General features: G+C 37.7%; 1 protein-coding gene across 2 annotated transcripts in view; it reads left to right on the top strand.

Annotated features, from left to right (window-relative positions):
* Positions 1-23,806, top strand: part of CAMSAP1 (calmodulin regulated spectrin associated protein 1) — a 52,317-nt gene extending 28,511 nt beyond the window's left edge. The window contains exons 6-18 of one of the 2 annotated variants that reach the window (XM_075905521.2): positions 2,296-2,437; positions 5,105-5,244; positions 5,329-5,425; positions 7,480-7,624; positions 10,602-10,693; positions 12,470-12,554; positions 12,964-15,400; positions 16,774-16,910; positions 17,011-17,219; positions 17,303-17,405; positions 17,740-17,855; positions 18,898-19,016; positions 21,674-23,806. In XM_075905521.2, the coding sequence (XP_075761636.1) occupies positions 2,296-2,437; positions 5,105-5,244; positions 5,329-5,425; positions 7,480-7,624; positions 10,602-10,693; positions 12,470-12,554; positions 12,964-15,400; positions 16,774-16,910; positions 17,011-17,219; positions 17,303-17,405; positions 17,740-17,855; positions 18,898-19,016; positions 21,674-21,976 (4,125 nt within the window). In that variant the 3' untranslated portion in view covers positions 21,977-23,806. Of the gene's footprint in view, positions 1-2,295; positions 2,438-5,104; positions 5,245-5,328; positions 5,426-7,479; positions 7,658-10,601; positions 10,694-12,469; positions 12,555-12,963; positions 15,401-16,773; positions 16,911-17,010; positions 17,220-17,302; positions 17,406-17,739; positions 17,856-18,897; positions 19,017-21,673 lie in introns of both variants that reach the window. The other variant, XM_075905520.2, reaches the window with a different exon arrangement.
* The last annotated feature ends 4,151 nt before the right edge of the window (positions 23,807-27,957 follow it).

Here is a 27,957-nt window from a genome sequence, read left to right as displayed (position 1 = left end):
AATAACTATTTGCATTCCATTAAAAACTAAAAGCACCAACTGAGATTGGGGCCCTTTTGTGCAAGGCATTGTACAAAACATAGTAAGGAACAGTCCTAGCCCAGATAACTTAGTTTAAATGGCCAAAACACCAGCAAAAGGTATGAGAGGAAACACAAGCACCGAAAATGGAAGGGACTAAAGTTTCAAAGCAAATCATTGGAAGACCCTTGACTCAGAGTCCCATGCCATATAGACCACCCTCAATTACCCTGGACTTATGTACCCCCCATAACGTCTGTTTCAAAGCTTTAATTTTATAACAGGGAAATGTCACTTTGTACTGAAACTAAGCAGTCATTTCAGCACAGAAGATATAGGTTTAAGAGAATAATGAATTGAAAATAATTATTTAGAATGAAGTGGGTTGTTCGGATTTTTTTTTTTATTGTGGGTATAATGCCTTTATTTCAAATGAAATAAGGAAGCCTATGGTTGGTAGTGTTGGGATTGCTAATGTCAGGCTCAAATTTAATTAAAAAATGAATTGGCACTATATTTAAAATCGATATAAATAGTTCTCCATTTTAGTAATCTTAGGTTTAAAGATAAATCTTTGAAGTTAACCTTTAAACTGCTTAACTCCACTGAATAATATGTAGCTACACTTTTTAAACTAACCAGATCACCTTAGTATAGGTTCTCATTTTATTTGATTTAGCAACCACATTTCCAGTGCATATTGGATGTTGATGACCTATTTGATTGTTTCATGATTCTGATTAATCATCATCATATATCTTACTATTTCTTTTTGTGTAAGCCTGATCTGATGCATGCCCTATCGCACTGCATGCTGGAACCAGTGGAGTATGCACGTGTGGTACAGTATGATTAACATTACATTATAGATGTATGGAGAGCTCCAGGCTGGGGGAAAAAATCTGCACCTGTTAAAGAAAATAAATCTATTAAAAAAAGGCTTTATATCAAATATTGATTGTATACCTCTCTTCATATAATATCAATATTAACAGACTTAAAGAGCTATGTATAGTTAGCACAGGAAATTGAAAACTAAACTTTATGTATTATATAACAAAACTTGACACATGCTGTCACCTAGTTATTTTTTAATTTGGGTGACCTTTGTTCCATTGAACAGAATTTTTCTCAGCCGGTGCCATCTTCAATATCTCTCTCTCTACATATATCTACATATTATTTTATATGTGTATATATAAAATAATATTTTATGTAGACCAGTACACACCTTTTCTGAGCTGTCTTTGAGAATGTATAGTATCATTCAGGAAAATGGCTTTTAAAAATAAATGTGTGTTATGTATATATTTAAAGTATAGTTCCATTCTAGACCAGATTATAGTAGTCAAAATAGTTTCTCAAATGTAGATTTTTTTTCACGCACTTCATGTTTTAGAATGAAAAAAATCAAAGGATTTCTACTGAAGTTTATAGTGTGTATTCATTTGTGATGTCATTCCATCAGTTAGAATGTAAACAGCACACTCTTAAACTGCTGAGGTACTTACTAACCAGCTTTTGACTTATTAACATTTTAATTATTTTTTATTTTGGAAAATTGCCTAGCAACGGTTTCCAATGATTTTACTTTCTGTAGTTAGATTACTTTTAATAGTCAGCTTCTACTTCTCCAAAACCTTTAGGATGGGGTTTTTAGAAGAGTTCAGAATCATTGCTCATACTGAAATCCTTGGAAGTTTTGTCATTGACTTCTGTGGCCTCTTACTTTGCTGTCATTGCTGAGAACCTTTGAAAATCTCATCCCAATTTGTTTTTCTGCTGCACAGAACTATATGTTGGTAAAAATGCCTGTGGTATTCAATCTCCATTCAAGAGAAGTTTGACTTCAATAACTCATTTCCTGTGAGGTCTGGGTTGATATTCGTTGGGGATATGAGAAGCTGACAACTTGGCCAGGATTAAGTTTTTGTATTGGCTTTTCAAGTTTTCAATGGGTTTGGGCTAGTTGCCGTTGTCTTTTGGATTTGATCTGTTGCACTCACACTTCTAAGTGGCTGGAGTGTGGCTTAATTTGTTTTTTAGGTTCTAAAAATGTATAGTTTAGGTTTGGTGTTGGGGAGTGCTTCCAAATATTATGGGAAAAGTAAGTATAATAGTATTCAAATTTAGCCTTTTCCATCAATGAAAGTTAATAATCTAAATTATCACAGTAGATAGATACATTAAAACTAAAGATGCCTCATAAGGTATTTCAATAATTATTCATTTCAATAATTATTAGCAAAATGTGACTATCTGTTTTTCATTTAGGTGCGTTATCGACGAGACCATCTTTCAAGCAGGCAGTTACCTTATTTCCCATTACTTGAAGACCTGATGAAGGATGGCAGCGATGGTGCTGCTCTTCTAGCTGTGATACACTATTATTGCCCAGAACAAATGAAGCTAGATGGTATGTGAGGAAAACTTACTTTAATTTAAAACATTCAGCTAGAAACATGGTCCAATATAAAAATATATTATTGATATGTACAGTGGGTCACCTTTTTGTGCTGTTATAGACTTTGTTAATACAGGTTGAACCTCTCTAGTCTGGCACCCTCGGGAGCTGACCAGTTCCAAGCCAGAGAATTTGTTAAACCACGGGCGGTTAATGTTGTCTAGCAGCATTACCAATACTTCCCCTGCTTACTGGGCTCTTAGAAGACATTTAGGGGTCAATTAGAGCTAAACAACAACACAAAACACCGAGAACCAGAACTGGTGGCTGTAAACAAACTTCATGGGACCATGGGAAACATGGCCACACCCATAAGTGGACAGCTGGCTAACTAAAATCATGCCAGATCACAGCTGTTCTCAGACTAGAGAGGTTCAACCTACATATTATCGTATAAGCAAAATATAACAAACTCTGTTATCTAAAATTAACTTCAAGTCAAACAATTTTTTCATAAAACGTCCTTTTCATTCATGACTTAGCATCCAAAGACATTCTGAAGAATATTACTACTGTAGTTCCATATCTAATAAATTCAGCAGTATATCTTTACATTTGTAAAACAAAGTAAAGATGTGTAGAGCGCTGCAAATCTCCAGATATCTACATCTGTGGATGCTAATATTCGTGGCTCATTTTTATGGATGCAGATACAAATTTTGATCTAAACCCGTGCAAATTTGCGGATATCCACTTTGCATCCACTAGTATCTGCATCTGTGGATGTGGATCTCTGTATCATTTTTACAGATACCAATTTTGTATCTGTGCAAGGCTCTATAAATCTAGGAACATCTGACAATGTTTTTGTTTAGGAATTATTTTAGTAATTTGATTTCAAACTTAGCTTCAGGAAAAGGAATAAGTGTACAACTGTCTAATATTTTTGCTGTTCATGCATCATTTCATAATTTTTAATTTGTATACGTGGAAATATAAACTTTTAAAAATGTTTCAGAATATACAAATCATAACCTTCTTGCATACCTATCATGAGATTTTTTTTGGGGGGGGGTGGGTATTGTTTTCTTGTTTGATTTATTTTCTTCGTTGAAATGTACATATTTCTAAGTTAACACCTTTATTACATTTTCTCTGTTTCCAACTTGTGGCATTATTTACATATGTGCAGAAAGATTTAAAATGCTACAGCCATTTTAAATGAAATATTTTGATTTGGAAGCATTTTGCACTCTTTCTACAATCCTAAATTATTTTACAAAGTGCAAGGCATTGGAGAATCCCATAGGGGGTGTGGTTTTTTTATTAGTTCAAAGTAAAGAGTAAAATCTCAATAGATAATACTATATGAATATCAAGTATTTTAAAACAAGATTTAAAAGCCAGAGAGTAGAATGTGTTCCATTTCTTTAAACTCTGAATAGGATTTGGAAAGAAGAAATAAAATAAAGATGAAGTGATAGTAGCTACTGGTTGGTCTAGCACCCTGGAGACCTGACTGGTCCCAGACAAGGTCTAGGATGAAGGGTGCCATCGTCCCCACTGGCCTCCTTTCCCCAGCCACCTGGGCTCCCCTTACCAACTTCCTGTCCCCACAAGCTGTAGCAGCCACGCTGGAGATCCCGGGCTCACATGCTGCAGCAGCCTTACGGCAACCCCACCATTCTGCTGGAGCTCGTGATGGCCTCGTGGCAGCTCTGCCATCCCGCTGCAGTTTTGGTAGCTCCACTGGCCTTGTGGGAATTCCTGTGTCCCACCAGCTGCTGGCTCTACTGCCCCGTGAGTTCTGCCCACCCCACTAACCCACAGCTTCCCTGCCCTGCCCGTTGGGGGCTTTGGTGTCCCACAGGCTCTATTGCCTTGCTGGCCCCACTGGAGGGCTGTGCTCCAAGCTGCCAGCAACTTCTGCTGCTGGGGCTCTCTCTAGTCCTGCAACATCTGTGATCTGACCACAGAGGTTCAGCCTATATTTTGTTTGGTAATTGTCGAGCATACAGTTACATAAATAACAATTGATAAAGTCTGACACTCAAGAATATTTAGTGTTAAACGTTCTATAGCTTTAATACAATATCAAGGATTATATAGCTTTCTAATGAAAGCAATTTTTTAATTTGCAATGAAGTTTGCTGCTTCAGAACTTCTTTTTATTCAGTTGGCATGGTTGTTTGTTCTGCTAATGTTATACTACCATACCTATCACGGATGTTTTGAAGCCCTTGTTTGGATGGGTGTTCCAAATTAAATAAAACCATTTCTTATGCCTGTGCAATACTTTCATCCTTCCAAGTATGTCTGACTTCTTCATTATGTTGGTTGATTTCAATTTAGGACCAGTTCAGATGTGCCACTAAGGATTCCTCAACTTTTCATTCTGGAAACTATTTTCTTCTTGTTAAATCTGCCTCCAGAGATGATTGTAACTGTCATAGCTCTGCTACAAGGGTGATTAAAATCCATCTACTCAGTAGATAAATGTCACTATTGGTCCGTTGGTATCCTGTCAATGGGTTCAAGCAGTCTTCTGAATTGGAGTCTCCTGTATCCCTGTGGTGAAGCTAGGGCTTCATTTTTTCTACATGTATTGTTTACAGTGAACCCGTATTCAGTTTACCAGATAGTTTCAATAATACTTGACTTTTTTTCTTTCCCCACCAGATATCTGTTTGAAGGAGGTAACCTCAATTGCAGACAGTCTCTATAATATTCAACTTCTGAGAGAATTCTCAAATGAGTATCTAAACAAATGCTTTTACCTTACATTGGAGGATATGTTGTATGCTCCCTTAGTTCTAAAGGTAAGGTATATAATGGAATACCTACAATTTGATAAGAAATGTGTAAGTCATTAAGCTAAACTTTTTTATTTTTATTTTTTAAAGCCTAATGTTATGGTTTTCATTGCGGAACTATTCTGGTGGTTTGAGAATGTCAAGCCAGACTTTGTACAGCCCAGGGACATTCAAGAAATAAAAGATGGTGAGATATTTTGACTTTTTGGTAAATATTAAGTCTGTATTTTTATTTGTTTAAACAAATTATAAAGTAATGACATTGTTTGTTTTTACTGCTTTAGTCTCCTCATTGTTTGATTTCCACCAAAAGATTTTGGTCTTTGAAGTTCCTTTAAAAGGTTTAAATTTTCAGAAAAAAATTGCTTCAAGACCCAGTTGTGAATTGAATGATACATACTAGTATCATCTGCTATTATGTTTTAGTATGTAACCTGCTGCAGGGGGGACATGCTGGGCCTGCCACAGATAGGGGCTGCTCTGACCAGCTGGCTGGAGTAGCTCCTGTCTTCAGAGGGCCTTGCAGGGCTGGATCAGCCCCTGCCCAGGGTGGGTGGGGAGCAGCTCCAGTCCCTGCTGATTAACCCAAACCAGTATGCCTCACCCATTAAGGCTAAAACTTACTAGTTAGCCATTTACATCCCTACTTGCTGTCATTTTTTCACCATTGGAATCTTTTTCCATTAAAACACCTGGTAAAATCTTGCTTGAATTTTCAGGTGATACAGCCTTTTAAAAAAACACATGTAGTAATTCAAAATACTTGAAATTGTTAAACTATTTTAAAGTACTGCAATAGCAATTGTGGCTTTTTTTTAAGTTGGGTTCTAACAGAAAACTTTAATGTAACCCACTTTTGCCTTCCATACCGGGTGTATTATTTGCATCATAATCCACTGCTATGTAGTATAGCTCTCAATGATAGGGACTGTACTTTCATTCCCCTTGCAGTTTGTTGGGTACAGTATTTACATCTGTTTTATTTGTTGTGCATTGTTCATGTGTACTCTTGAATAAATACTACTCTTATTCTTGGAAATGGCTACATTTCATTGAGGTGGAATTATTGATGTATACAAGAAATCTCAAACACATGACCCACAGGCAAGATCCAGTCCACAAGACATTCTGCAGAACCTCAGCTTTCATTTTAAAACAAATACATTAATTCTTGGTACTTGTGGCTTCAGTGTCTTCCAGATATGAACAGAATGTAACTGAAGTAGTCATGGTGAACTGAAGGCAGCCTGAAACAGTGTCTCAGAATTGAATTCCCCATCCTCTAGTAATCTGGTTGAAGTGTCATCTATACAGCTCACTGCTGATATTTAATTACCAGCATACCCATGTCATTGCTGGTAACTTCAGCAGAAGCACTGGGGAAGGAGAGGTGGAATTGCAGTTCTGGGGACTGGGAACTGGGAGTTGCTGCAGGGAAGGAAATGCAGAGAAGAGAACAGAGGAGACTCAAAGACAGGGCAGGGGCAAAGAAATACAAAAGAGCCTAAAGAAACAAAAGTAGGAATAACGTTAGGCCTGAAAAGAAGAGTGTACTTTCTGAATGAGTCAATCTGGCAAGAGGATCTAAACAAATAACTGAAATTATTTTACTACGTAAAAGCCATATTCTCCCTTTGAGAGAGCATTTTGCTGTGCATTGTATGGTGTATGTAACAGCCCATGAATTGTAATTAAAGTGTGGAATTTGACCCTCTCTTCCATGTGAGTTTGAAACCCCTAGTATTTGGATTTTTAAAGTTTTAAAGCATTTTTAGATCTTTTGGGATGAAATGTACTATGTAAATTGAATGTATTTAATTTAAAATTGTCAGTCATGTTCCTATCCATGCCATGATACAGTGCTGACTTGGATCACATGTTTGTTGAAAGCCACTACAGTTCTTTTGTAATGCAGCTTTTAGCACAAAACCTTGTTCTCAGAAGTTCTGTTTTAAAACAAATGTAGAAAGTTTGTGAGATTCATTTAATGTGTAACATCCGCATCCAGCAACGAGGTAGGGCTCAGGAAATAGGGCTCCATCTTTGTTTTTTTTATTTTTTGGATCATTACCTGGAGTGCTCTAGAAGCACATTGTTATAAAATGCTGCTTCTGAGTCTCATAACTTGTTGATGTTTAAATTCTGAGCTTCTGCAGTGAGGCTACTAGATGTTTGTGTACTGCTTTCTAGTATTGTTATTGTAATTTAAAGTAATGCTAACATTTACAAAAATATATGCAGCTAAAACAGTGCTGCAGCAGAAGAGCAGTCGTCCACCTGTTCCTATTTCCAATGCAACTAAACGAAGTTTCATGGCTAGTCCAGCTAGTACAAGTCCAGCAGACCTGCAGCCTTCAATTCAACTACCCCAAGAAGCTTGCAACAGGTATTACCTGCACCCTGAAGAATCTGACTATCTGTAAGTCTGTCTTTCTGTCTCTATATTCACCATCTTGCTTCTATTTCCATCTGGGTAATCTAGGAATTTCTATTCCTGCAAAATTATCTCATTTTGTTATTCATTTAAGGTCTTTGAACCTAATTTCCAAAATGTGCATAATTCTCAAGTTTAATGAAATATAGCAGTGATATGTGCTCTTCATAGCTTGAGTGAAAATTGTGACAGCAATATCATTCTATTAGAAGCTCAGCTAATTGTTAAGCAGAATTTTAAAAATGAAAACTATTCTGGAATGGTAATTTCCTATAAATGACCAAATAGAAAACAAAATAAAAATCCAAACTGAAACTGGTCCACTGTATGGACAGAAGAAGAAAAAGAGAACAGTAAGCAAGAGAAATGTTTGGAGGGAAAACAGATGAGTTTGGATCTCAGTTCTGACTCTTGCTTTCCATGCTGATAAGAACTGGAAGTATTCTAATGGTCATTGGTAACTCTCTGGTGGAGAAGGTTTTTCCCCTAAAAATGACAGCATACCGTGCTATTCAAGTGATTGCTTCTGGTGGACCTCTTTTATGTGAAGTAGTAGCATTATTCAGAATGAAGGAGAAAAGACTTGAGAAGGCAGTTATCTAAGCTGAAGCCTAGGAATGGTAGCTGTTAGTCCAGGCAAAGTCATATACTAATATCTGTTCACGATTGTTCAGGATACAAATAGGGTGTACAAATTGCTTACTGCATCAGACCTTGAGAAGTACCATAATGTACAAATGAATCAATGGCCATACAAGCTGCCAGAGAAAAAGATGCAAGTCCCTGTGGGACTCTCCTTCCTAACCTCTTCAGAAGTTGGCTTGTGCCCTGAAGTAAGGGTGTTTATATGTCTTCATGGGTTTTTTTTTAATCCTGTCTATTGCAGTCATGGCATATTTGTATAAATGTCCAATCCTTTTATGAATTCTATTACGTTTTTGGTGTCAAAGATATATTGTGGCAATGAATCCAGCAGATTAACTGCTGCATAAGTGTTTCCTTTTCAATTTTAAAGTTATAGCCTTTCCCATTTGTCAGCATCTCTGTTTTCATATATTATGAAAGGCAATGAATAAACTAAGTGACCCTATCTTCTCTTTAACGTATACATTGTCCTCACTTGTTTGTTTCCCACTAACTAGTCCCAGTTTTTCCAATGTCCCTTCATATCGACACTTTCTTTTCCTGCTTCTAATAAACTTTATTGTCTCTGAACCTTATTTATTACTCCTGTCTCTCTTTTAAGGGAATCTGAAAGGTGAGGACATACCAGTGGTATGTTATTTTCAGTATTACTTTCCCTTGTAATCCCTATGCAGCCTAACATTTTAAACATTTTTCACAACTGCTGCATGTAAAGCAGGGGTGGACAAGAGGCTGCCAGCAGGCCAGATCCAGCCCGCAGCTGCCTTGCCCAAACCCTTAGGCAGAGCAGCTCACGCTTTAAATAGTTGGCTGCTCTCTGCTCTGGATGGCAGAGGAGAGAGGAGGAAGGCTTCAAACGCTGCCCCCTCCCAGCAAAATGTCTAGTTTCTGGCCAGTAGGAACTGAGAAATGTTCCTGGGTGATAGGGGCAGCAGCCTCAGACTGCAGCAAACATTCTGCCTCAGGTTTCTGCAGGGCTCCTGACTGGGAGCCACTTAGGTAAGTGCATCCCAGCCAGAGCCTGCCTCTAGCACCTCAGCCCTTGTCTCCCCTCTACCTGCCCAAGGCCACCACTCAGACCGTATGCACCCTTTGCCCCCTTCTCCCAGGTCACAACTCCCTCCGAGACCCTGCACCCCACCCCAAGGTCAGAATCCTCTCCTGCACCCCTACCCCCTGACCCTGTACCCCACTCCTCCTGCTCCAAGTCATCACCCAAAACCTCTGTATCCTCTTCACCCAGTCACAACTCCTTCCCAGCTCGCAAACCCCTCCTTTACCCAAACTCCATCTCAGACCCCACACTCCCTTCTGCACCCCAGTTCCCTACCCCAAGCTCCCTTCTACACCCAACCTCCATACCAGGCCCTGAACCGCCTGCATAGAAGTGTGGCCCTTGACCACTAGTCAAAATCTTGGAGTGGCTCCCCCATTAAAAATTATTGCCCATCCCCATTGTAAAGCAAAGGCAATAATTGAACTGTTCACAATGACAAGCAAGTTTTCCCCTGAGTTGTAAATTAACTTTAAACCCACTAAACATTATGAAAACTATCCATTTAGAAATTGAGCTGGTAGTACTTCATGAGCTATTCTGTTAGTTCATTTGGTCTTTTGATGTAACTACAAAAATCAGCTATAGCATGGCATTTTTTTTTTGCCTTGTAACCCTGTAGTTCTCATGACAGCATATATATTATTTTCACATATTCATGTCAATGTGTTAAGAGTTTGGCACAGAACATATTGCAGATACTTGGTGCAGTTTTATCAAGCTATTGTGGAGATGTAAAATCTGTCTGGGTTAAAACTCTCTGAGATTCATTTCTGGTAATCTGTTCTCTTTCTGATTTAATCATAAAATTAAACTAAAATCTTAACTCTGGTTTACATTTGAAGAGGTATGTTAAGAATATTAAATTACTCGATCTTCGCTCTATCCTCTTTTTCTATTATTTGTGTGTATTTGTCTACAGTGTACTGTTAAATAAGTTACATATTAAGATCTCTGCATGTGAATGATTAAAATATAAATTTGATTTTCAATAGTAGACTGAAATCCATAATACAGTATCTGAAATCTTGAATTTAATTTTCCATATTTGGCTTAAAATTTTCATCATAATTTTCGTAAATAAATGCTTTTTATTTAGTGATACATTTTTCTTTGGCAAGAGTGGTGGGGTTTTCTGCTATCAGATAACTTCCCTAGTATGTCACTTTCCTTCTACCTTTCTAGAAGTTTTACTCATCATAGTGATTAAGTTTTGTTTTGTTTTCTTAGTGGCAAAGGAAGCCCTGCCTTTAGCCCATCCCATCCATTATTGCCTCTGAGACAGAAGCAACAGAAATCATTGCAAGAGGAGGATTGTTCCAGTAAGTCTTTCATCCCAAATTTGTATGACTGCATATAATGAGCTTTCTACCCTGATTCTTTCCATGGGACAATCTGAAAATTATTTTTTGTGATGTAGAAAATCTAAGTTAAACCTTTTTATGAACATTTATATTTTTAAAGTTGATAAAGTCCTTTGTGTACTGTGGTATTCACCTTAAATACGGATAAATGAACTCATCTACTACAGGTTGAACCGTTCTAGTCTGGCACCCTCAGGACTTGTCCAGTGCTGAACCAGAGAATTTGCCAAAATGTGGGATGTCAATATTGTCTAGCAGCGTTACTAACACTTCCATCGCTTACTGGGCTCTTAGAGGACATTTAGAGGACATTCAGGGGTCAATTAGAGCTAAATAGAAGCACAAAACACTGAGAGCCAGGTCTGGTGGCTGTAAATGCTTTATGGGACTGTGGGAAACTTGGCCACACCCATAAGTGGACATCCAGATAACTAAAATCATGCTGGACCACGGATATTGCTGGACCATAGAGTGCTGGACTAGAGGGCTTCAACCTGTATATGTGACTTATAGACCTGGCAGTGTCAGGTAAATCTGCAAGTATATTTACAAATATGATGTCACTGTAAGCTTTATTACGTTCTGAATGAGGTCTCAGATATATCATCAGTTATTTAGGTAATCTAGAAATCTCCATTTTGCCTGTGGATTTAACTTTTAACATTCTAAATCAGAGGAAGTTTAATGATTAAAACTGCAGGCCATCATTACTGTATGTCCAAGATATGTTCCGAAAAACGTGGACTGAGAGTGCAACAACTTAAAACAGGGAATTTTTTCCCTGTGGCTGACTTCCATTTGCGCAAATTGGGTGGGGTTTTTTGCTCAGCCTAAGAGCGGGGAATGGGAGGACTTAAACGCATCAATTCCTACAAGTGTCAATGACTTTAGTGTGGAACGGATGTATACTGGTGCGACTTACAGTGGAGATGTTCTGTACCCTCTTATAAGCAAATTCTAGGGAAAACTGGGGAGATGAGTTTCCTTTGTTGCTGTATATGGATCATAAGTGAATTATCTAAAATTGAATTCAGAAACAGCCAGTATGCAGTCACTTTGTGGTAAGGTTATATATTGCTTCAGAATTTAATATTGACAATATAAATTTTTTGGCCTTAAAGGGATTTTTAAGATCACTTCAGGAAATATATTTTAAGAGTGCAAAGTATTATCAAAATCATTTGTTTCAAATATGAATGTGGTCCTTCATATACAAGAAATGAAAACAAACAATTTTGAGGCAAAAAAGCAGCAGTTTTTCTGAGGTTTGGTGAACTTTTACGAAAGGGTTAGGAAATAAAATGGCAATCAGTAAAAACAAATTTACTCAAAGTTCCAGTGTGTTTTGCATGTCTGAATGTATATTGAGAATTATTTAAAAACTGGCTTTATGGAAGGATCATATTCAAGTTTAGCATTGATAATTAAAACAATTGCGAGATGACTTTTTATAATCTCAGATATCAAGGATTTCTTTGTACATTTATATTGTCTACAGTCCTAAAATACACATTTATTGCAGGTTAGATTTGACTCTTCATATATTTTAAATATTGAATTTCCTTTATTTCATTTTTCCTGCTTTAATATGCTAAAGTTAACCTGTTCTTTGTTGCCATCTGTTGGTGATGTAGTTTGTTGTATTTAATGTTTTTAAATGATAATATAAAACACTATGTCCAAAACTTTCAATAAACATGTAAAATATTTTAAACCTAATTAAAAATATTTTAGGTCATCGACATCGCTCTAATTCTTTGACACGAGTTGATGGGCAGCCACGAGGTTCGGTTCTTGCATGGCCAGAGAAAAAACCCAGGTAACTGCTCTGTTTGCTGTAAGAACTTCCTTTGTTCAGAAGGCAGGGAGATAGGGTGGTTAGATTATATGCCAGGTAGACTGGAGTGGTGCGGTGTCCGAATGGTTTAGAGCCAGGCACGCGTAGCAGTTTAACTTCATGTAAATACACTGGCCTATATGTTTAGAAGTGATCCCTCAATCTCTGGGTGACAATTGGAGATGCCTTAAAGGGCTGTGACTTTTTTTTTATTTTTTTTTAAAGAATTTGCCAAACACTGCTCACCCTCTCAAGGTCAGGGCATCTCAAATTGCTACCTGGTATCACCTGTCACACCTGATACAGGCCATTTCTCTCAAAACACATTTTGACTTCATATGTTTTATCATTGCAAATTTTTTACTCTTTTTAATGGCTCTGTCTCTTCTAGGCCTCTGTCTCAGCCAACACCATTTGCTCTTCATCATGCCACAAGTAGTGATGTGGACCCCGGATCTGGTGATAGCATTAGCCTGGCTAGATCGATCAGCAAAGACAGCCTAGCTTCGAATATTGTCACTCTGACTCCAAAACACCCGTCTCATCCTTCATCAATGAAAACAAATGGGAAAACCTTGCTGAACAATGTTGAAATTGAGGATGAAGATGAAGAACTTATTGCAATAATCAGATCTGATGAAATACCAGACCATGATGACCTTGAACTGCAGAGTGTGTCATCCAGGGCACCTAGCCTAGTTGCAGCTGCATGGTCTTCAAAACCACAAAGTGAGGCCATAGAAAGCAAAGCAGATAGTTTTTACTTAGAACCTTTAATGCCCGCAGTCCTAAAACCAGCAAAGGAAAAACAAATAACCAATAAAGAGGATGAATGTGGCGAGGGGAAACAAAGGGGCTTCATAACAAAAAGGCTAAATGAAGGCCACCTCCCTATGGTCCGTAAAAAAGCAAATAGCAGTCATGCTGATCATGATATCAATAGGACTTTTACCCCGATTTCTAGTTCTGATTTCACTGCAGTTGCGGATCCCTGTACTGCAGATTCAGTGACATTGTCTGAGGCAGGATTTGAAGCTCCTAGACCATCAGCTAGTAGCAGTTTAGAGCCTTCATCTCAGGAGCAGTCCACTGGTGGATTCTTTCTTCATACTGCCAAAGTTGAAGATGTAACAAGGAAAGTCAGTGTCAGCTATGTGAAAAGTACTAATTCTCATATACCCAGTCCAACATGGACAGTGGTGAGACAAGATTCTGATTCAGATCTGGACACCGATGTGGCTGAACAAGATTTGGTGGTGGTAGATGATCGTCCAGTAGTCTCTAAATACATAGGTGAGGAGGAATCAGCGAAGTTACAAGAGGATATGAAGGTAAAGGAACATGAAGATAAAGATGATGCCAGTGGACGTTCAAGTCCGTGCTTGAGTACAATTTCTCAAGTTAGCAGTGTGTCCATGACTAGTGGGAGTGTCAGAATGACTAATTTTGCAGAAAGGAAGCTCCAGAGACTTAATAGCTATGAAACAAAGTCCAGTACAAGTAGTTCCCAAAAGACCACACCTGATGGGTCAGAGAGCTGCCCTGCCCCATTAACAACATGGAAACAAAAGCGAGAGCAAAGCCCCACCAGACAAAATAAAGATAATGTCACTCTCTTGGCTTCTGAACTGGTACAGCTCCACATGCAGTTGGAGGAGAAGCGAAGAGCAATAGAGGCACAAAAGAAAAAAATGGAGGCCCTTTCCGCTAGACAGCGGCTAAAGCTTGGAAAGGCAGCTTTCTTGCATGTTGTTAAAAAGGGGAAAGCTGTTGATGTTCCACAGCCACTTAAACCAGAACACTTTGCAAAAGAATACTCTAGGAATAGTGGTGAAGATTTAGATGACGTTTCTTTAAGCTCAAAATCTGAGGAATTTCTTGTAAAAGAGGAAGAGAGGGAGGAAATGTTTTATGATTCACAAGAAGTATCAAAAATGAAAATGCAAGAAAACCTAGCTCTTGTTGAGCTACACAAACCAAAAGAATGTGCTGCTATGCATGAAATAGAAAAAAGCAAGATTATTTCTGCTGCCCTTCTAGAAGATAATGGTGCTGAGGTGGTGGATATTAATGAATGTGATCTTTCCATTGAAAAACTAAATGAAACAATCAGTACACTTCAGCAGGCTATATTAAAGATTTCTCACCAGCAAGAACTTCTTATGAAATCTCCAACGGTACCATCACCAAGTATAAGAAATAACTCACAGGACCAAAAGGTAAAACCATCCATTCATTTTGTTGAGCCCCTCTCTCCAACTGGAATGAGCAGTCTTCGTAAACCACCTAGACTTGGTCAAGGGCGGGGTCCTCGCTCTGGAAGACCAGCTGAACTGAGAGTTGCTAAAGACAGACATCAAAACTCAACACGTATTAAAACCCCAACACAAAGTGTAGAAACCTTACCACATTTAAGACCATTTCCAGCTAATAATCCATGTAGGACACCAACAGAAGCTAGTTTTGAAAATAGTCCAGATCATGGAAGCGGCTCTCAAGATAAGTTTTTCTTTGATAGCTATAGACGCCACGATGAGAGTAATCAACGGGCATTTGTTCTTTCCACTTCCAAAGATGCAAATATTATCTCTGAAATGAGCAAAGATATGAATAGCAGCTTAAAAGAAGAAGGGCTAAACTCTTCAGATGGCTCAGGAAAAGAAAATGTTCCAGTGGATGAACCACTGAAAAACAAGGTTAATCTCATAGAAGTTGACCTGTCCGACTTAAAAGCCCCAGATGAAGAAGGAGAAATTGAAAGCCAGGACAGCTCTACAGACCTAATTAATGAAGGGGATCAGAAGTCTGGGGTAGGGTTTTTCTTCAAGGTAAGCACAGGACATTTTCAGTTTCATATATATGGAAATCCTCTGCTGAAGGGAATTAGTTTTCTAGGCAGCTGTGATTGTTTGTGTTGTGGTACTACGTCGGAGCTACAGTCCTGACCAGGGGCCCATTGTGCAAACCACCATACAAACATAACAAAAAGATGGTTCTTGCTCCAAAGATATTAAAACTAATGTTCTTCTTTGATTCATCACTAGCTCTGAAATGCAGATGTGCAAGTTATTAGAGCTGAATTATACTATTGCGATATTTACAGAAGCACTAAATATTTTTCAAATGTAATATGCTAAAATTTAAAGAAGCTGCTAAGTTATTTTGTGGGCTTGCTTTTCTGTATAGTATCTTTTATAGTGAGTGTCACAAGCATGGCCCATTTCACAATACATTTTAAACTGTAGTTAGCACATTAAAACTGCCTTAATGCGTCAGACCAAAGGTCCATCTTGCCCAGTATCCTGTCTGCTGACCTTGGCCAATACCAGATACCCCAGAGGGAGGTATCACAACAGGTAATCCTCACGTGATCCCTCTCCAGTCATCCATTTCCGGACAAACAGGGGCTAGGGACACTATTTCTACCCATGCTGGCTAATAGCCATTGATGCACCTAATCTCCATGAATCTATCTAGCTCTTTTTTGAACCCTTTTAAAGTCCTGGTCTTCACCACATCCTCTGGCAAAGAGTTCCACAGATTGTGCGCTGAGTGAAGAAAAACTTCCTTTTGATTGTTTTAAACCTGCTGATTAAATTAGTTTGAAAGAAGCTTTTGCAGCAACAGCCTTGCAGCAACAGCCTTGCAGCAACTTAGAGACTAACAAAACATGTAGATGATATCATGAGCACAACCCACTTTGCTTTAGGTATAGTACAGTTTGGTAAGAATTGACTCATAAATATGATTTACTGATACAGGAGATCCTGGACAATGTGAGACACTTCACAGTGTACTTTGCAGTTTTATATATTTCCTGCATTAGGTATATTTGATAATGAAACTTCATTGGACTACGAGGCTGATTTCCCACCTCCTCTTGCTCTCCATGAACACTAGATGTCTGTTTTTCACAAGATTTTCTTACTGAGCAAAGACACTGAAAACTATTTATGTAGTGCACAGCCTCATAACTTACATTGTGAAGCCTGGGAAAATGTAGACTCCAAGATATTTGGAAACTATTTTACACCAGTAAAGAAGGTATTGGAATGTGGCTTATACATTTATTTGAAGTACTGATAGAAACGAGCTTTTAAAAGTTTTAATTTGTGACCTCAAGGATTTGTTGATGTTTACTTTCAGTTCCCCTCTCCTATTTCTGAAGTGCTATATCTTATATGGAATTTCAATTCTGCAGGATGAACATAAAGCAGAAGATGAACTAGCAAAAAAGCGTGCAGCATTCCTTTTGAAACAACAGCGGAAAGCTGAAGAGGCTCGGATCCGAAAACAGCAGCTTGAGGCAGAAGTTGAACAAAAGAGAGACGAAGCCCGGTAAAACTAACACGCTGTACTTTAGAAAGGAATAATTTTACAACCTACCCTTTTCCTTGAAAAAATGGTTACTAGAGTCTGAAAACTGTTTGCTTTTCAGTCGCAAAGCTGAAGAGGACCGAATACGAAAAGAGGAAGAGAAGGCCCGAAGAGAACTCATCAAACAAGAATACTTGAGGAAAAAACAGCAGCAAATTTTGGAAGAGCAAGGACTAGGAAAACCCAAATCAAAACCCAAGAAACCTAGGCCAAAGTCTGTCCACCGAGAAGAGTCATACAGCGATTCAGGAACAAAGTGTTCTTCTACACGTAAGTGTTTTTCATTCCAACTTGAGTCTGCAATCAGTTTTTAGCAAAATCAGATTTCATGTATTCTTTTTCCCCCCCTATAGCTGATAATTTAAGTAGTGCTCAGTCTGGTTCCAGCCTGTCTTTGGCCTCAGCAGCAACCACTGAACCTGAAAGCATACACTCTGGTGGCACTCCTTCCCAACGGTAAAGACAATTAAAAATAAATCTTATTTATGAGCTAGGACTTGGATTAAATATTAACGATGTAATGAATACTTTTTAATTTAGTCTATAAAGTTGAGGCATAAAATGGCATATGGCCGGTGTTCTTCATCAGTTTTACTTGCATCTAAATTGTTAATAGTACAGATTACCTTGTATTAAAAGTTTAAGTAGGGATGATAGAAACTCGCCTTCTTTTGGAAGGACCAATTATATAGGAGGAGAATTACTTATAGTTAAAAGCATGGTGAATGTTAAACTTATTTAACCAAAAAAAAAAATCCTCATATTGGGGATCCCTGCTTTATTCCAACAGAGTAGAGTCAATGGAATTCTTACCAATATTGAGCAGGAATCCTAGCAGAAACACAGAGAGAGACTGGGAAAATGCTTCAACAGCATCTTCAATTGCTTCAGTGGCAGAGTACACAGGTAAATGCTTCCATTTTAGGTTAATCATTTCTAACTCCGAAATACTAAATAATGCCAGTCCAATAACAAATGTTAAGAGTGCATTGTGCTGTGATGAGTTCTTATTTCTGGAAGCTCTGGTGTGTCAGAATGCTTGAATGTTTAAAAAAATGCCAGTGATCTAATTTAAATAGTGAATATTAAATACAGAAAATACTTCAGATGTTTGATTTTAAGCATATAGGTGGGTAAAGTCAGCATGGTGTAAGTTTGCGAGAAACTTTTTGCTCATTTGTTCCATAAATACAATGCTTATAGTATTGGTGGCTACTTGTGAGCATCATAATTGTTAGCTGCTGAGCCAGAATGTTAGTTCTCTGATTGCTGAGGGAATGGAAAGGATTTTAAAGTAGAAAATGGTTTCTTAGAAAGAGAGGATATCCCAGGATCCTAAAATTCCCATTAGAACTCTGCCAGCTTCTACTACACAGATTCATGTGCATATGTAAAAATGAGGAGTCCCTCTGGGTTTATGCACTGGAAAGAGAATCCATGCATGTTGAGCCTCTTATTATGTGCAGAATAAACTTTGCTTTTATTTAAAGTCACTTTTCACTTTGGATATGTCTACATAAACTATTTTGACTTAAGATACCCTAATTCAGCTTTTGGTGCTGTCTACACAGCAGGAAGTCGAAGGAAGAACACTCTTCCTTTGACTTCCCTTATTCCTCGTAAAACGAGGGTTACAGGAGTCAGAGTAAGAAGTCATCCAGCTCACCGTTATTTCAAAATAAAGGCTTGTAGTGTAGACATGCTCTTTATTATTTCGGGATAACGTCAGTTATTCCAGTATAACACTGCTGTTATACCCTTGATATTTTTAAATTCCTGCTTCCTTAATAAATTGACATTTTTGCATCCTGAACGTGTATGTTTCTATCCGTTTGAAACTACAGCTTTTATCTTTACAAATATGTTTAATAGAAATAAGATTAAGAACTATTATTACATTTACCTAGTTATGATATTTAGTAAATAATTTGTTTCTTACCTTTTTTAGGTCCAAAATTATTTAAAGAACCCAGCAGCAAATCTAACAAACCAATTATTCACAATGCTATATCTCATTGCTGTCTTGCTGGAAAAGTGAACGAACCACATAAGAATTCAATATTAGAGGCAAGTAGATATTTATTAAAACTGCAGTGCTATGAATGCACCTGCAGTAAACTCATCTGTAATGCATATTGCCTAATTCCATGAATAGTATGTTATCTTGAATGCTTTTCTCATAACATGCCTATGAAGTCCAGCATGTTTTCGTTAGCAGATTGAGATTGTCTCGCTTCCTCCTCCTTATTCTCTCCCCCCCCCCCCCCAAATCTTCATTTGGAAGAATTTTCTACATGCTATTTAAACTGTTAGGAAAGTTCAGTTTTATTTGTGAAAATGTGGATGCTTCCTTTGGCAACACATAAGAACATAAGAATGGCCGTACTGGGTCAGACCAAAGGTCCATCTAGCCCAGTATCCTGTCTACCGACAGTGGCCAGCACCAGGTGCCCCAGAGAGCGTGGACCGAAGACAATGATCAAGTGATTTGTCTCCTGCCATCCCTCTCCAGCCTCTGACAAACAGAGGCCAAGGACACCATTTTATCCCCTGGCTAATAGCCTTTTATAGACCTACCCTCCCTGAAATTATCTAGCTTCTCTTTAAACTCTATTATAGTCCTAGCCTTCACAGCCTCCTCTGGCAAGGAGTTCCACAGGTTGACTACACGCTGTGTGAAGAAGAACTTTCTTTTATTAGTTTTAAACCTGCTACCCATTAATTTCATTTGGTGCGTTGTGTGTAAAACACATTCCTTTTCTTGGAGGTGGTCAATGATGCAAAGTTAGGCAATGGTAGTTTTTACCTAAGGGAAAATGAATTTCAGTGTTTAAATACGACAATGATGTGTTAAAGAAAAACTTAAACTAGGTAAACTTGAAAAATGAGGCAAAAGGATAATGATTAGAAATTACGAGGCAATTTCTTTTAATCACTAAGAAAAAAGGCGCTTCCCCAGTTTGTGAAAGTGTTCTAAAATACTGTTATGAGCTTGGTTCACTTGCATCAGAAAGAGATTTGCAAGTTCTGAGATTTCTCGACTAAACTCATTTTTGTTTCAGACATAGGTACGCTGTCTTGCCCATTACAACGAATAGCTTGCAAAAATTAAAAATAAACTTTTGTGTGAAGCAAGTAAATATAAATGCCCAAAGACGTCATGATGTGATGTGTATTTATGAGAATTGTATTGTGTCTGGCTAATGGGTCTTGCCCACATGCTCAGGGTTTAACTCATCAACATACTATGGGTTTGGCAGGAATAATCCCGCCACTTCCCCAGTCAGATTGGCAGAGAACTTGGGGTTTGTCACCATCCTCTGCAGCATGAGGCACCGGGTTTAAACTAGTATAAATGGTGGATTCTCTAACTTGGAAGTCTTTAAATCATGATTTGAGGATTTCAGTAACTCAGCCAGGAGTTGTCCGTCTGGTGTAGGAGTGGGCGGATGAGTTCGTCACTTACAGTATGCAGATCAGACTTGATACATGATCATGACCTTAAAGTCTGAATTCAATAAGCCCTCACCCCCAAAGTAGAGCTAGATAAATGAAAAGGGGTAAAACAAAACTCCGCACATTAATTCAAAAGAAAAATGTATGCAAACTTCTACTGTGAAATTCTTCCTGTGATATTTAATTGCAAAGCAAGATATTATAATGGAGACAGTGGAAGAATAGGAAACAAATAAGTGTCTTCTGACTTACCGGTATTTCTCTTCCTCCAAGTCTCTGAACAGTAAAATAATTCGGACAGTATTTTGAGATCTTGAATTTCTTCAGTGTTTCTGTTTTGGTTAGTACTTTCACTTTCTTGGGCAGATACTGCTTTCACAGGAGTTGTTTATCCATCTCTTTGAAGTAACCAGTATAGCTAAACATACTACAATACAATTTTTATTTTTACTAGCAGTGCAGATAAGGAAAATAGTATCCCTTTTCTCTCAGTAATTTGTACATAGTCATAATTAACTTCTGCAAGGTGTACTCAAGTATTTAAACACCAGTGTTCACAACGGTAATCTGTAATTGCTTCGTTTAAATGGGTTTTCCCCTCTTGTGGATCTTGTGATGGACTGAATTTGTCTAGATGTGAGCCTTAGGGGTTTTTTAATTTAAAAAAACCACTTTTTATGTTCTTTCTATATTAAACTGGCAGTGGCATTCTCCTAGGTAAAAGCATAGTCCTCCGCCTATGGATTAGTCACTAGAAAGTGCTCATATAGTAAGAGCATGTCTGTTTCTATGCTACTTAATGACAAATATAGAAGAAATTCAGTTAATCAGATTGCTGTTTGTGTATTGGTTGGCACTGCTTTTTCCATTTTGTCCCCATTTCTGTATAAGCTTTTTTTCAGACATATATTCTAAGTTTAATATCAAGTTAAAATTAAAATAGAATTGTAGTGAAAATTGTTGACAAGAAAGTGTCATTCTGTCCCCAATCTGATGAAGTTTTTACATCACGTTATTTTCAGCTTGGAGAGTCCTCTCCAATATTAAATTACATTGTTACATAGCATCTTCTGTGTTCTCTGCTAGGGTTATATCTGGAAATCCCAACATCTGAGGGCATAGTGAAAGATGACAGAATACGCTATTTTAAATGTTTAAATTTTGAAAAATTCTTTAATCTTCTCCCTCTTTTAATTTAGTGAGTATCCAGTATTGTTTATAGTCTTCATTATGAACAATCTAAGCATTTTTCCTTTTTTAAAATGTAGGAACTAGAGAAGTGTGATGCCAACCACTACATTATTTTGTTCCGTGATGCTGGCTGCCAGTTTAGAGCACTTTACTGCTACTACCCTGACACGGAAGAAATCTACAAGCTGACTGGAACAGGGCCAAAGAGCATCAACAAGAAAATGATTGACAAGCTTTATAAATACAGCTCAGACAGAAAACAGTTTAACTTAATTCCAGCTAAAACCATGTCTGTGAGCGTGGATGCTCTTACTATTCATAACTATTTGTGGCAAGCCAAGCGACCTGCAGTGCCAAAGAAGACTCAGACTCGTAAATGACATTGAATTTTTGGGGGACAAGATTGCTGAATTGGGATTACATTGAAAGAAGAAATGTTTACCATTTTCCTCCAGTTGGGTATGAAATCTGCAGAATCATAAACATTTTTTTAAGAGGCTTCTAAACAAAAACCATGGATGCAAGTATACAAGAATGAAGGAACAACGCCAGTGTTTTTTATGAATGATAAATCTGCTGTTATGCCCAATGCTAACTACTGAGGCTTTCAAATGAGAGACTGCATGTAGCAAGATCTTTAATCAGTGGATTTCCTTTTACTTGAAGCTCTTTGTCGGTACAGATTGGGAATAATTTAGTTTTTCTCTCCACCTCATTTCCTCTTTTTCCCATCATTCTTAAAGTTGGCAAGCTCTGAACTTCAATAGGAGAATTAAGAACAGATTTTGGGTGATGAGATTTTTGAAACATGTTCTTTAGGGAAGAGCAACCGTTGAGAATTTTTTTGAGGAACTGTATATCAGATTGTTGTACTGTATCTGCAGCTGACAAGTTCAGTGCTCAGATTTCTGAAAGCCCCAGCCCATGCTGCTCAGAACAAAGTTTACGTACAGTATCCGTTCACTATAAGCACTGAAAGATTGCAAAGTCTGTCTTTTTAAAAAAATGTTTGCAAATTTAAAGATGGAATATTTCTGGAACACAATCATGAGGAGGTATACCGGTGCTACTAGCTGGAATATGCCTGATTGAAACTTGAGGCAAGCTGAATGGAGCACAGTTATCATTATTTCAGTTTCAGGTAGTGTCCTAAAGATTTGTTTGCTTTAATACAAACAGATTCTGGTAGATGTAGAACATTTCCACAGAGCACGTTACTTCTGTATGATGGTGCACTTAAAGATCACAAATTTTAATGTTTTTATTATGTCATGAAATGTAATTCTACTTTCTTTGCCCTGTCTTTATTCTGAATGAGCAGCATGCTCTACAATGAAGAGTGTGTACAATTTTTTTTTATTTGGGGTGATATATTAATATATATTAAATTGGTTTGTTTTCTCATTTAAAAGCAATTTTTGAACAGAAATTTTGCATTTGTTTCAAAAGCCCAAATGCGTCAAATGGCTTTGATTTCTTTTCATGTTGAAATATTAAATCTTGAGTTATGACCTTAAAAATCTGTCTGGTGTTCAGCAGATCAATTTTGTGTTTGGTGGGCAATGGGGTATATCTGCAGTTTTATTTGTTGAGGCTCTCATTTCCGTTTAATGCCCATACTTTAAAGTAACCAGAGTGCTGTAGCTACAACATAACTTATCCATTAGCATGTTCCTATTACGTCTTATTTTGACACTACTACCTGAGGATTTTATAGGTTTGTAACTTTGCACATGTTTACTTTTATTTGAGGTGTTACTTGAATATATCTTGTAATGCAGAGGGCACGATTCCAATTCTAGATATAAAAATGAAGCTCTAAAATACATTGTAATTATTAAATAAACCTTACAAATAATGGGAGTGACAAACTGAGTCATGTACATAAGGGGGAAAATAGGGTACGTGATATGCTAGTTAGAGCAAAGTGAAGGTCTTCCATTGCAGTCTTCTCAATTTTCCCTCCCTCTTCCCACCCCCAATACTTTTAAAATAGGCTGCTGCAATGTTGTAAATTTTGTTAGATAGCTGGTTGAGTGTAAATAACTAAAGGCTTTATGATTTCTAAAGTGCTAAGTATTAAATACCATTATGCATGTAACTTTTCTGTTACCATGCTTTTCATGCTTGTGCTTTATTTCTCACTGTTTGATATTATATACCATATTTATTTTATGAAGCACTGAAATTTAATAAAAATCATTAACTGATTTCCTTTATTTCATGTGTACCCTTTTGTTGCAACGTCCTGTCAAAGAACTAATCATAAGCTTTAAAGATGTGCTATTCTATGTTTACAAATAGATGAAGATTCTAATAACGCAAAAGTTGCTATAGTTATTGGCAGAGTATCATCCTCTTGAACTTTTTTCTAAGCTTCAACATTTGACCGTAATCATATTAGGGGCTACCAGCAAAGTGTTTCCTTCAAAGCATGTTGTAAATTAGTTTAAGTATCTTTTCACCAGTTTACATACAGAAGAACTGAGGCATGGATTCCAAAGTTATACAGCGAGTCAGCGATAGAGCTAAAAATGAAACCCCAGGTCCCCTGAGTCTTGTCTCCTGTTATTTGGACCTTGGTCCTTCCCTAAGTCATTGTTTTAGATCACATATAGAATTTCAAAAGCACTAACATTTTTTTTTCAACTGGGCATCGGTGTTAATCTGTGAATTTTATTTTGAGGTGCCAGCAATAGCTCCTTAGGTAAGGATAGATTCACCCTCTATTTTGTATGAAAAGCAAAGCATATCCTCCCTCCCACCCAAACCACAACCTTGATAATTTGGACATAGAATGAATTTTCTGAGACTGTACAGTAAATCCTTTAATTAATTTAGGGGTTGAAATTAATGTATAACTGGGTTCTTTCAGAAATTTAGCATCCAATGTCACACCTTTTTTGTTCCTCATAATCTTAACAGAATAATGCAAATTGCTGCTGTTTGAAGAAATTCTTTTTAGGATTAATGGAAATTTTCCCTCTTGGTCATACCTCAAACTTCCTTCTTCAGCAGAGATAAAAGAATCATCCTCAGAAAATTCCATTAAGAACCGCCCTTCTTCAGAATGGCTGTAATCTCCTATTATTCTCACTGAGACTGAGATTTCCTTGCCAGTAGTAAAGACCATCACTGCCTTCATTCACCTGATTCTCCTAATATTCCATGTTGCTTCATGGCAGTTTATATGGCCACCATTTTCACTCAGGGCAGTTTGGCTTTGCTTTCCATTGGGAATAATGAAAGGCAATCACCATTTTGGAGAAGTTTTATTTTAACTAAAAGTGGCATGTAACTTCAGTGCTATTAACAGGAAAAGGTGGCCCTTTTTAATAGTGTTCTTCATGAACCTCTCAGAAATGTTGTCCGCCTCTGTCAAGCTTTCCATTATGAAAAAAAATTAATCCTGAATATTTTCCAAGGCTTTTCTATTGCATCAGATCCACTCAATAGAGATTGAGCAGGAAGGAAGGAAAAACTAGTTTGCGTGTTTTTCGGGCACTATAAGGGATGCAGGTAGGAATTTAAGGGACATGTGCAGAGGCATAGGAGGTAAGAAAAGCCTGGTGAGAAATGTACAAGGGAACATGAATGTCGTGTGTGTGTGTGTGTGTGTGTGTGTGTGTGTGTGTGTGCGCGCGCAAAGAAAATCACGTTTTTTTGTTTTTTAAATTTTAAAAATCAAAACAACCTCCCTGCCCCAAATCATGTGGCTTTTGCATGGTGCCACACAGTTACAGTAGAGGATGCTTGTATGCCCTGGCTATGTTTCTGTACTTCAGAGGTATGGATTTCTTTAATCCAGAATTTCCTAGGTTTCTAACATTTTGTGTTTAATTACAATAGCCTTAGAATGTGTGCAACACCTTAAATTATTTAATTTTACTCTCCAACTCTATTTTCAACAGTCTTTTGTCTGGGAACATACACTTGACTGACTTTTTCCATGACTCTGTTAGATAAAAATGAATGATTAAAATCCCAATTTTTTGTATATGCCATTCCTATCGAGCAGCTTGTAAAAAATTGTACTAAAGTCTTCCATTGACCCACCTACCCACCAAATCATCACCTGGCTTGTGCAGTTCATTTGAAGTTTTGTCATGGACTTTGCAGGGTCAAGATTTGCCCTTACCCTGTGCATCTTTGTAAGTCCTACCATTCAATTGCTATGTCCAATGACTAGCTCTTCTGTACTTGTGGCTATATTCTGCTGTTACACCAATGGCAACTAAAGTCAATAAAGCTATTCTTACCAATGTAACGAAGTAGAATTCACCCCTGCTAAAAAGAAAAGCCTTGGACATCCTTTTAGAGCTTTAAGACCTAGTTGTGGTGTGTTCAGTTTAGGTATTTTTCCTCCAGTGGCTGGTAAAGTATGCAATAATTGTCCTGAAAAACTGACTCTGTTTTTCACCAAATTTTCAAAAATACTGACACCTAAATAGAACAACATTTAGTGCCTATTTTTAGGTTGCACCTCTCCTAATTTTTCATATTTGCACTGAGGCAGGAAAGATTAGAGATGCAGTGCTCTAGCCTGTCGTCTTCTTTTTGTTTGTTGGCTTTGCTGCATCATAGAGTTGCAGAACATCCTGAAGACTTAATCTTTACATCTTACTATTTTTGTTAAAATGTGCTGGTAAAAGTATGGACCCTTAAAATACCTTAAATGACTCACTAAAAATATGTACTACACTCTAATAAATCACAGAAAGAAGCATTACTGAAATGAAAAAAGTGGCCACCTATTTATAAACGATTTATGCTTCAATCTTCGCCCTAAAACAATTTTAAATAGCTTCTAATTGGATCTCCAACTTCCAGTTTAATAGCCACACTTGCCAATTTCAAAGCCACACTTGCCAATTTGTATTGGGTCTGGGTTGGGTGAAGAGGAGAGTAGGTACTATGAAATAATTTAAAAGTACAGTCCACTTGTATTTTTGGCTAATATAATGCAGTACAGGATTATAATCCTTTGACAATACATACATATATATAGTCTTGAAGTTTTGTAAACAAGAGGAATGTACATCTTTAAAGTCTTTTCATGCCATGATTTATTTTTCAAACTTTAACATTGTGCATTTACATATACTGTCATGTTTGTTGGACTGACCCCATTTCCAGGACCATAAGGGTTTTCTGCAGAATAATGATCAATGAAAATATTGGCATATAATTTTGAGAAATTTAACATGGAATGTAGTCTACTAGACATCAGCGCGATAACCTGATCTTCCAGCATGTACCCTTTATTTTTAAAACGTTGACATCATGTAACCCAGGGTGTGTGGTCCATAAATACATTGTGAGCTTTCACCATACAACAAGGGTGGGGAACCTTTTTTGGGTCAGGGGCCGCTGACCCACAGAAAAATTAGTTGGGGGCTACACAGATGTGAGAAGCAAAAAACCCCAAATCGTCACTGATGCGGCCCCCAGCTGAGAAGGAGAAAGACACTCCCCACATTCCCCCTCATACACCAGAGCCTAGTGAGACCCAGGCTAGTAGATTTTTGTGTGCTCCAACCCTGCAGGGAAGCATCAGGGGTATGGAGTGCAAGCACGGCCTGCCCAATACTGGACTGGGAGCTCTGAGTCTTAGGGGCCAGATCCAGGCAAGCCAGGGGTCGCATCTGGCCCGCTGGCCTTAGGTTCCCCACCCTGCTATCCAGGGATGATGATCCTGAAAATATAGTAATCCAAGAATGCGCTGAACAACTTCCTGGGATTTATATGATCTATTCCTTCTCCATTTGCAATGCTTTTCATCTTCAAAATCCCATCTTTGCCTCTCGATCTAAGCAGCCATTTTGAAACTATAATCGTCTATGGCCAGTACCCAAAAGCTGTTTAACGCAAAAAAAATGAACCTTCCTTCATCCCAGCTACTACCCTGAGAATATAGCATCCATGGTACTTCCTTGCCATAGGACCAAGCACATATGTGCATCTCAGACTTCTACCCGATTTGACAGCCAGCCCTTCAGTTCAGCCACCTCCAACAATTTAAAATAGTTTTTAATGCATACTTGAGCAGTCTTATGAAACACAAATATGGTTCATGGTCTGGTTGAAGATGAAAGAGAGAAATTGCAGTGTGAATGTCCCGTACCTGCAACTAATTTTGGCATTGTATGGCTAAGACAACAATGAATAGGTAAATTACAAGACTGAAAAGGAGGGATACAAATTTTTTAAAAAAGCTGAAATGTTTTCCCTACTAACATTATGACTTTGTCATCAGATGTATAAAACGAATGTTAAGGTGACCTATGAATGATTTTTTTAAAAGATTGGCTTGTGCCCTATTATTCTTTGTTATAATACAGGCAGTCCCCGACTTACGTAG

The sequence above is a fragment of the Pelodiscus sinensis genome, chromosome 23 (genome assembly GCF_052426305.1).
Source record: "Pelodiscus sinensis isolate ZL-2025 chromosome 23, ASM5242630v1, whole genome shotgun sequence".
Classification (NCBI taxonomy): domain Eukaryota; kingdom Metazoa; phylum Chordata; order Testudines; family Trionychidae; genus Pelodiscus; species Pelodiscus sinensis.
This window is presented reverse-complemented; position numbering and strand designations above follow the sequence as displayed.